Source organism: Salmo trutta, chromosome 10, assembly GCF_901001165.1.
Source record: "Salmo trutta chromosome 10, fSalTru1.1, whole genome shotgun sequence".
NCBI lineage: Eukaryota > Metazoa > Chordata > Actinopteri > Salmoniformes > Salmonidae > Salmo > Salmo trutta.
The window spans coordinates 28,742,576-28,753,738 of record NC_042966.1 but is presented as its reverse complement, the minus strand read 5'-3'; the positions used below and the strand labels follow the sequence as shown (position 1 = coordinate 28,753,738).

At 42.8% G+C, this 11,163-nt stretch overlaps 1 protein-coding gene across 1 annotated transcript in view; it reads right to left on the bottom strand.

Moving 5' to 3' along the window:
- LOC115201530 (protein kinase C epsilon type) overlaps positions 1 to 11,163 on the bottom strand; it is a 150,908-nt gene that overhangs the window by 96,596 nt on the left and 43,149 nt on the right. The window contains exon 2 of the mRNA XM_029765234.1: positions 4,506 to 4,569. Coding sequence (XP_029621094.1) covers positions 4,506 to 4,569 — 64 coding nt within the window. The remainder of the gene's footprint in view (positions 1 to 4,505; positions 4,570 to 11,163) is intronic.

Genomic DNA, 11,163 nt, shown 5'->3' with positions numbered 1-11,163 from the left:
TCTGTCTTACAATACAGGTGCTCTCTACACGACCCTGTTTTACACATCCTCTGTCTTACAATACAGGTGCTCTCTACACGACCCTGTTTTACACATCCTCTGTCTTACAATACAGGTGCTCTCTACACGACCCTTGCTCTGACCTACCTAGCTAGGAAAGGACATGAGTGTCTCTTACTATCAAAGCAAATCAGCTTGTACAACAATGAATATACATTTGAATATGTACAGCTAATTCACTCACAGACTTAAACCTAACCCTATCCATCCCAGGAAAAGCTTTGAAATGTACAGGCGTGATTCACTTATTCATGATATTGGTATTGAAATAATCAGAGTACTTATGATAAAATAGTTGATGATGAATCTCAGTGTATATTATTATTGTTGTTCTTCCCCCCAGACAGGGACAAACAGATGGTTGCCGCTCTATGACGACAAGGTCTTTTTCCTGCCACTGTCCAATGACTCGCTCACACTAGCAAGTCACAGGAAATGCTAACTGTCCATTTCCTGATGTAACAATGATAAGGGAGCTTGAAACTCTGACTCACGTACACTTCTCTCACAGCCACAGTCTCATTACGGAGAGATAGAATGAGAGAGAGAGAAAGACTAGAGAAGAAAGGAGCAAGAACCGAATAAAATAATTGAAATCTCACTGAGAAATAAGTGAGTGTGATGTACTGTGACAGAGCACAACACCCCCCGTGTTTGAGTGACACATCAGTGACATCATGTTGAGTGATCCAGCCACCCTAAATAAGGGGGTGAGAGAAAGAGACAGATGAGAGGGACTTCTCCTTTTAGTGGCTCTAATCAGCATCCAGGAGAAGGAGAGGATGGAGGGAAGAAATTGAAAGAGAGATAATTTACAGATCTCACTTTGAATGGGAGCAGGCAAACCAATCAGAGCTTGGTCAGTGCTAGCCAATCCAGTCACCCGTTGCCTTGATGACAGCTTTGCGCACTCTTGGCATTCTCTCAACCAGCTTCATGAGGAATGCTTTTCCAACAGTCTTGAAGGAGTTCCCACATATACTGAGCACTTGTTGGCTGCTTTTCCTTCACTCTGCGGTCCAACTCATTCCAAACCATCTCAATTGGGTTGAGGTCAGAAGATTGTGCAGGCCAGGTCATCTGATGCAGCACTCCATCACTCTCCTTCTTGGTCAAATGGCCCTTACACAGCCTGGAGGTGTGTTGGGTAATTGTCCTGTTGAAAAACAAATGATGGTCCCACTAAGCTCAAACCAGATGGGATGGCGTATCGCTGCAGAATGCTGTGGTAGCCATGCTGGATAAGTGTGCCTTGAAGTCTAAATAAATCACCAACTGTGTCACCAACAAAACATTTGTTCTACATTTTTTTTTACCTTTATGTAACTAGGCAAGTCAGTTAAGAACAAATTCTTATTTACAATGACGGCCTACCCCGGCCAAACCCGTACGACGCTGGGCCAATTGTGCTCCACCCTATGGGACTCCCAATCATGGCCGGATGTGATACAGCCTAAATTCGAACCAGGGACTGTAGTGTCGCCTCTTGCACTGAGATGCAGTGACTTAGACCGCTGCGCCACTCAGGAGCAAAGCACCCCCTCAACCTCACACCTCCTCCTCATGCTTCACGGTGGGAAACACATGCGGAAATCTCTCATTTGGACTCATCAGACCAAAGGACAGATTTCCACCGGTCTAATGTCCATAGCTCGTGATTCTTGGCCAAAGCATGTGTCTTCTTATTATTGGTGTCCTTTAGTAGTGGTTTCTTTGCAGCCATTAGACCATGAAGGCCTGATTCACGCAGTCTCCTCTGAACTGTTGATGTTGAGATGTGTCTCTTACTTGAACCCTGTGAAGCATTTATTTGAGCTGCAATCTGAGGTGCAGTTAACTCTAATTAACTTATCCTCTGCAGCAGAGGTAACTCTGAGTCTTCCTTTCCTGTGGCGGTCCTCATGAGAGCCAGTTTCATCATAGCACTTGATGGATTTTGCAACTGCACTTGAAGAAACATTAAAAGTTCTTGAAATTTACCGGATTGACTGACCTTCATGTCTTAAAGTAATGATGGACTGTTGTTTCTCTTTGCTTATTTGAGCAGTTCTTGTCATAATATGGACTTGGTCTTTTACCAAATAGGGTTGTCTTCTGTATACCGCCCTACCTTGTCACAACCCAACTGATTAGCTCAAATGCATTAGGAAGGAAAGAAATTCCACAAATTAACTTTTATAAACCAGGCACACCTGTTAATTGAAATGCATTCCAGGTGACTACCTCATGAAGCTGGTTGAGAGAATGCCAAGCGTGTGCAAAGCTGCCATTAAGGCAACGGGTGGCTACTTTGAAAAATCTAAAATCTAAAATATATTTTGATTTGTTTAATACTTTTGGTTACTACATGATTCCATATGTGTTATTTCATGGGTTTGATGTCTTCACTATTATTCTACAATGTAGAACATAGTAAAAATAATGAGTAGGTGTGTCCAAGCTTTTGACTTGTGCTGTATTTGGTCCCATATTCCTAGCACACAATGCCTACATCAAGCCTGTAACTCTACAAACTTGTTGGATTGTCACGTCCTGACCAGTAATGGGGTCTATTTGTCATTGTAGTTTGGTCAGGACGTGGCAGAGGGTATTTGTTTTCATGGTTTTGTGTATGTGTTTAGGTAGAGGGATATTTTGTGTAGAGTGTTTCTGGGGTTTATTGGTGTAGTGTCGATGTAGAGGGGGTAGTTGATTTAGGTGGTTTGGGGTGTGTGTGTAATGTAGAGGGGTATTTGATTTATGTGTTCCGGGGTGTTGGGTATGTTCTTGTGTTTGTATTTCTAAGGGGCTGTTCTAGTTTTGTATTTCTGTGTTGGCCTGGTATGATTCTCAAACATCGTTGTTGCTGATTGAGAGTCATACTTAGGTCGCCTGTTTTCACCTGTTAGTTTGTGGGAGATTGTGCTGTGTATAGCTTTGTGCCTTACCGGCCTGTTATTCGTCGTTATGTTTTGTATACGTGTTTGTTTTGGGTTTTTCCTTCTTTGTCCATAATAAAGAAGATGAGTGTACATATTCCGGCTGCGTTTTGGTCCTCTCCTTACAACTACCGTGGCATGGATGCATTTGCAGTTTGTTTTGGTTGTGTTTCAGATTACGTTGTGCCCAATAGAAATGAATGGTAAATAATGTATTCTGTCATTTTTAAAGAAGAATATATATATTTTTTGTAAATAGTATGTTTCTGAACGCTTCTACATTAATGTGGATGCTACCATGACTCCAGATAATCATGAATAAATCATAAATTACAATAAGTGATAAAGTTACAGAGGGATAAATATTATACACTCCAAAAAAATGCTAACATCACCTGTAATTGGTAAAGGTTAGAATGTCTAGCAAGGCTAAATTGCCAAGAAACTGGAGATCTGGTACAACGCTGTGTACTACTCCCTTCACAGAACAGCGCAAACTGGCTCTAACCAGAATAGAAAGAGGAGTGGGAGGCCCTGGTGCACAAGTGATCAAGAGGACAAGTACATTGGAGTGTCTAGTTTGAGAAACAGATGCCTGTCACGTCCTGGCCAGTATAAGGATTAATTGTTATTGTAGTTTGGTCAGGACGTGGCAGAGGGTATTTGGTTTATGTGGTTCGGGGTGGTGGTTTTTCTAAAAAGGGCATTTGATTTATGTATTCCGGGGTTTTTGGGCACTGTTCCTTGTTTATGTAATTCTATGTTTAGTCTAGGTAATCTGTTTCTATGTTGAGTTAATTGGGGTGGACTTCCAATTGAAGGCAGCTGTTTGGTGTTGCCTTTGATTGGAAGTCCTATATTAGTTGGGTGTGTTTGTCTGTTTATTGTGGGAGATTGTTTTGTGTTTAGCATGTGTGAGCCTAACAGGACTGTCAATAGATCGTGAGTTCGTTTTGTTATTTTGTATGTTCATCTTTGAGTTTATTAAACGTTCAAAATGAACTATATCAACTCTGCTGCATATTGGTCCTCATTTTCCGACGATGATTTCGCCATATCGTCAAACGACGAAGAAATCCCTGACAATGCCTCACAAGTCCGCAACTGGCAGTTTCATTAAATAGTACCCGCAAAACACCAGTCTCAACGTCAACAGTGAAGAGGCGACTCCGGGAATTTGTCTAAACACCTTCAAATGGGGGGGACTAGATACATAAAGTGCTTTAATGTCTAAATAGAAAGTGACATTCTTTACTGTTACCTCATATTAAACGTTTGATCTCAAATCCAAAATGCTGAAGTATTATTCAAACTTTTAGCTTCACTGACCAAATAAATACATAGGGACTGTATACAATGTAACATCTGGCACAACACTCTAATAATGCACTTTCAAGGGAAAGTTTGTCAGTCGTGGGATAAGTAGAAATTGGGCATGTGGCCATACATTTGGGCAAGCTGTGCCTCAGTGTAAACTAGTCAGATCCACTCATCGCTGTTACTATATCAGCACAGCTCACAACTTACCTTCACTAGACGATCCAGACAGGTCCATGATGACGTAAACCCTCCCCTCAGGCTCCAAGTCAATCTGGGAGAGAAGAACGAAACAGATGATGAGCAATGTCTCACCCCCCCCCCCCCACACACACACGCACACCGTTCTCTATGAGGGTACTGAGACTGCTACAGTAATGGCTAATATTCAGTATGGCCAGAGAGGAAGAGCTGAAGCGAGAGGGTCCACTCCCGTCAAAATCTGTCCACGTGATAAGCGATAAGCAGACCACCTGCCTTCCCACCTTTGGGAAAACGACTCCCATTGTTAGGGCGGAAACAAGACCATCTCGTCAATACAGTATCTCTGGTATGGCTCTCAGGAGTGCGCGCGCGCGCGTGTGTGTGTGTGTGTGTGTGTGTGTGTGTGTGTGTGTGTGTGTGCAGTATTACAACGTGCATGCCCTTGGGTTGCTGAATACTGCAGTGTTTATATACTAAGACCAGGAAGAGTCCTGAGTGTGTTACATTGTAGCTTTGTGGATGGTATACATCCGTTCACCCACGGCCCTCTCTAAACCATACCCCCCACCCACACACACTCTCGCCCATCGATTGCCAAGCCTGAGCTCCAGTCCCTGGGGGCTCTACTGGGCATAAGCAGATGAGATTGAGTTATGGGGTGTGTGTGTGTGTGTGTGTGTGTGTGTGTGCGCGTGTGTGCGCGCGTGTGTGTGTGTGTGTGTGTGTGTGTGTGTGTGTGTGTGTGTGTGTGTGTGTGTGTGTGTGTGTGTTAGCTCATCTCATAAGAGAGAGTGGGCAGGGATCGCGGCGGCTGGGGCTCAGAGAGTTTCTACATGCAGCAGCCGCCCACGGCCCATCCATAATCCCCTTCCGCACAGTGCACACAGACACACACACAGACTGCACCCAGCAATTTCCTCATCTGGTCCTGTTTTGAGCACACACATTGCTGAGAATTGGTGCAATTTCCACCGCAGAGAGGACGTGGGCTTGGGCTAGATACGAGGTGAAGGAGGGGGCGCTACAGTGACAAAATCCATCATTCTACCATAATGCATTCTAAAATGGGATATGGCAACATTTGAAGATGGCAGAACTAGGCTGCAGCTATAGGTGGCTTTCACAGATTATATGCTACAATTATATAGATATTGCAGCCTTCCCTAGCCACACTAACTCAATACAAGACTCTAGCCTTCCTTCATCTCTCTCTCTTTCAGGTGCCCCAGATCCATCCATCAAACCCACAGCCAGCCCAGTAAATACAGCCCTTCTAGGGTACAGCAGTGCAGTACACCCCCCCCATCCCCCCCGGCAGCCTGGGGTAAAGTGCAGAACAAATAGGGCCCACACATTTGAGGTGTTGACTGCCTTGCAATCTCTCTCCCTCCCTCTCTTCCTCTCTCTCCCTCCCTCCCTGGTAACCTGAGAAAGGTTCCGTGTCCCGGTGTAGTCGTCTGGAAGATGTGCAGTGTAAACAGACAAAAGGGAGAGAAAGACAGAGGAAGAGAAAGACGGAAGAAGAGAGACAGAGAGAGGGTGGAGTAGGCCTCTTCCCCAGCCTGCATGTTGGAACAATAGTCTTCCAGCATTAGGTTAGACAATACATTCGTCTGTATTTGAGGCCACAGAAACACATAGAAATAGAACATATAGATAATAGATTATTCAACTGTCTAAGCAGCACAACAACACTACAGTACATAGATCTCTATCTAGAACCTAAAAGGAGAACTGTTTGAAGAAACCTGTTTGGTTCCAGGTAGTGGTTTATTGGTTTATTGGGATCCCTATTAACTTTTCCCGAAACAGCAGCTATTCTTCCTGGGGTCCACAAAAAAACATTAAACATGACATGTAGAACCCTTTAGGTTCCATGTAGAACTTTTTTAAGTTCCATGTAGAACCATTTCCACAGAGGGTTTTACATGGAACCCAAGGGTTCTACCTGGAACCAAAAAGGGTTCTACCTGGACAGCCGAAGAACCCTTTCGGGACCCTTTTTGCTAAGAGTGTACTACAGATGGATAGCCAAGAACAGGATGTCGGGCACTTTGTAGATCAGTGCTCTTGAAGTGCATTCTGTAGACAAGTAGCCTATTCTTACTGCATAGTGCCTCCTCTCTCAGTGCTGTTGAGAAGGCCTCTGAGTGCTGCTCAGAAGATGATGCTGTTGTCCGGACGGAGTAGAGACAGAGCCATGGTGGAGTGGCGACATGTTTGTTATCCCGCCATGCGACCCCCGACTCCCCCCACCCCTGTCTCCTTTCCTGTGAGGTCACAGGCCTCCATTCATCAACAGCCTTCTGGGCACGCTCAGTCTCACAGGTGCAGTGGCCACTAAATATAGACGCCAGCTAAGGAAGGAAAGGCTGAGTGTGTGTGTGTGTGTGTGTGTGTGTGTGTGTGTGTGTGTGTGAGAGAGAGAGAGAGAGAGAGAGAGAGAGAGAGAGAGAGTGTATGTTTCTGTGTGTCGTGTCCTGTGTATGTGAGTGGGTTCCAGAGAGAAAGCCAAATAGATGAGGATATGTATTGTGTATTTATATTTGTGTGGGTGTTTGAGTGGACTTGAACTGTATAGAACCACATCTTTTTGCAGCAACAACAGTGCTTTACCACTATAGAGTGCCTTAGGCAAGTACATCATCTATTTTCACACTGAATATATGTTGTTTAAGTTGCAGTATATTACATCTGTAGATACACAGACTACATACACTGAGTGTACAAAATATTAGGAACATCGTTTGCCCTCAGAACAGCCTCAATTCGTAGGGGCATGGGCTCTACAAGGTGTCGAAAGAGTTCCAAAGGGATACTGGCCCATGTTGACTCCAATGCTTCCCACAGTTGTGTCAAGTTGGCTGGATGTCCTTTGGGTGGTGGAACATTCTTGGTACACACAGGAAACTGTTGAGTGTGAAAAACCAGCAGCGTAGCAGTTCTTGACAAAAACTGGTGGCCTGGGACCTACTACCCCATTTTGTCTTGCCAATTCCCCCTCTGAATGGCACACATACACAATCCATGTGTCAATTGTCTTAAGGCTTAAAAACCCTTCTTTAACCTGTCTCCTCCTATCAATCTTCATACTTCCGAGTGGTGCAGTGGTCTAAGGCACTGTATTGCAGTGCTAGAGGTGTCACTACAGACCCTGGTTTGTTCCCAGTCTGTGTCACAACCAGCTTTGATCAGGAGTCCCATTGGGCGGTGCACAATTGGCCCAGCGTCGTCCAGGTTAGGTGGGGTAGGCCGTCATTGTAAATAAGAATTTGTTCTTAAACTGACTTGCAGAAAGACTGTTTAGCTAGGTACAACAGAGTGAATCGGAAGACATTGCTTCTCATTCTAGTGCTGTGATCAATACACTCAGAATATCTTTGATTACTCATCCTATATATCAACCTCTTTAGGTGCAGCAGCACTCCTATACTCCTCGTAATGTGATGGCATCCCACGGGGCACACAGTGAACATTTCCACGCTATTTAAATTCAATTACGCTGAACCAACGTGGAATAGATGCTGAATTTATGTCTTTGCCCAATGGGATTACGTGTAGCCAGGGTAGGGGAGGGGAGGAGATGGATAGGGGACCAGGAAATCAAATATTTTTTACTAAACTTTTTAAATAAATTAAAGCAGTGTTTCTTAATCCTGGTCATGGGGACCCAAATGGGTGCACATTTTTGTTTTTGCCCTAGCACTACACAGCTGAGTTTTAATGATCAACTCATCATCAAGCTTTGATGATTTGAATCAGGTGTGTAGTGCTAGGTCAAAAACAATAATGTGCACCCCTTTGGGTCCCCAGGACCAGGATTGAGAAACACTGCTTTAAAGGAATTACACTTCATACCTTTTTTTGTATAATCCTACTTGTTTGTGTAATCAGAATACTTCAAAAACAAGTCTTGGAATTGAAATAGTAGGGGATATATTGTACATAGTACATACATATAAACAGATAAAAAAAACAGACAGACAGATATACCGAGAGAGATGAGATTCTTCTATAGTCATATTCAGCCTGTCAGTTAATTTGTCTTTTCTGCCAGCAGCCATATGCACAGACACTGATATGTCAGTGAGTGCTTTGAGTGCTGACCTCTAAACACAAGACACATTCATCCCCATTCAATGTCTCCTTCCACCAAGGTCATAGTTTTGTGTTTTTATATTAGTTTGAAGATTTTTTTTTGAAATTCAGTTTAATTTCAGTTAGTTTTCTGATCTGATTTACACGTTTTTATTTAGCTTACATTTCATGGTTTTTAGATTATTTCATTTCAGTTTTAGTTTTTGTGTTCGGGGCACACAAAAGTAGCTATATATGTGTTGTTAAGTGTTTTTTTTATGTCACTTCTTCATTTCACTTCATCTCAATATCTGAAACGTCATCTCGCTGAGTCTACCCTTCACTTCTGAAGTCAATCTCAATGTGACACGCCAGATTCAGAAGTTTGAAAACCGCATTAGAAGAAAAGGTTGAAAACCCCATTCAATTTTTGTTCGTTTTGGAGTCAAAGATAATATTTCATTTTTCTTCAGTTTTAGTTTACTACAATAACCTTGCTTTCCACACACACACACACACACACACACACACACACACATGCACAAGAAAATGAAATTGTATAGTTTAAATATCCAATCCAGGTGTTTTTATCTCAATATCAAATAATTTCTGGGTAACAATTAAGTACCTTACTGTGATTGTTTTCAATTAAAATGGTAAAAAAGAAACCAAAATAGCTTCGTAGCAAAGAGCATTTTGTCAAGCAAGAATTTTGCAAGGACTGTCTGGGAGTGGTGTGAGTGAGGAGGGGAAAAATGAAAATGAGCTGTTATTGGCAGAGAGGTTTGGAACTTTATTTTTATTGGTATACTTAAGCAATAAGGCACGAGGGGGTGTGGTATATGGCCAATATACCATGGCTAAGGGCTGTTCTCATCATAACGGCATTATCATCATTTTCACAATTTCACAGTGTTATTCCAACCTCATAGTGTCGAAATATATGTAAAACACAGGCTTTATTTCCATTTCCGTAGCTTTCGCTTCATCCAGCTCTCTCACTCTCCTTCTCACTGTGCCTCTATGTCAGTTAGTGCTGCAAAAACTATCATTTCTTATGACCCTAGCAGTGTGTGTGGGTGCTTATATCTGTCCTATTCACACATGTACAGTTGAAGTCGGAAGTTTACATACACTTAGGTTGGAGTCATTAAAACTCGTTTTTCAACCACTCCACAAATGTCTTGTTAACAAACTATAATTTTGACAAGTCGGTTAGGACATCTACTTTGTGCATGACACAAGTAATTTTTCCAACAGTTGTTTACAGACAAATTATTTCACTTATAATTCACTGTATCACAATTCCAGTGAGTCAGAAGTTCACATACACTAAGTTGACTGCCTTTAAGCAGCTTGGAAAATTCCAGAAAATTATTTCATGGCTTTAGAAGCTTCTGATAGGCTAATTTACATCATTTGAGTCAATTGTTGGTGTACCTGTGGATGTATTTCAAGGCCTACCTTCAAACTCAGTGCCTCTTTGCTTGACATCATGGGGAAATCAAATGAAATCAGCAAAGACCTCAGAAAAAAAAATTGTAGACCTCCACAAGTCTGGTTCATCCTTGGGAGCAATTTCCAAACGCCTGAAGGTACCACGTTCAGCTGTACAAACAATAGTACGCAAGTATAAACACCATGGGACCACGCAGCCATCATACCGCTCAGGAAGGAGACGCGTTCTGTCTCCTAGAGATGAACGTACTTTGGTGCGAAAAGTGCAAATCAATCCCAGAACAACAGCAAAGGACCTTGTAAAGATGCTGGAGGAAACAGGTACAAAAGTATCTATATCCACAGTAAAACGAGTCCTATATCGACATAACCTGAAAGGCCGCTCAGCAAGGAAGAAGCCACTGCTCCAAAACTGCCATAAAAAAAGCCAGACTATGGTTTGCAACTGCACATGGGGACAAAGATCGTACTTTTTGGAGAAATGTCCTCTGGTCTGATGAAACAAAAATAGAACTGTTTGGCCATAATGACCATCGTTATGTTTGGAGGAAAAAGGGGGAGGCTTGCAAGCCTAAGAACACCATCCCAACCATGAAGTACGGGCGTGGCAGCATCATGTTGTGGGGGTGCTTTGCTGCAGGAGGGACTGGTGCACTTCACAAAATAGATGGCATCATGAGGAAGTACAATTATGTGGATATATTGAAGCAACATCTCAAGACATCAGTCAGGAAGTTAAAGCTTGGTCGCAAATGGGTCTTCCAAATGGACAATGACCCCAAGCATACTTACAAAGTTGTGGCAAAATGGCTTAAGGACAACAAAGCCAAGGTATTGGAGTGGCCATCACAAAGCCCTGACCTCAAACCCATAGAAAATTTGTGGGCAGAACTGAAAAAGTGTGTGCGAGCAAGGAGGCCTACAAACCTGACTCAGTTACACCAGCTCTGTCAGGAGGAATGGGCCAAAATTCACCCAACTTATTGTGGGAAGGTTGTGGAAGGCTACCTGAAACATTTGACCCAAGTTAAACAATTTAAAGGCAATGCTACCAAATACTAATTGACTGTATGTAAACTTCTGACCCACTGGAAATGTGATGAAAGAAATAAAAGCTGAAATAAATCAT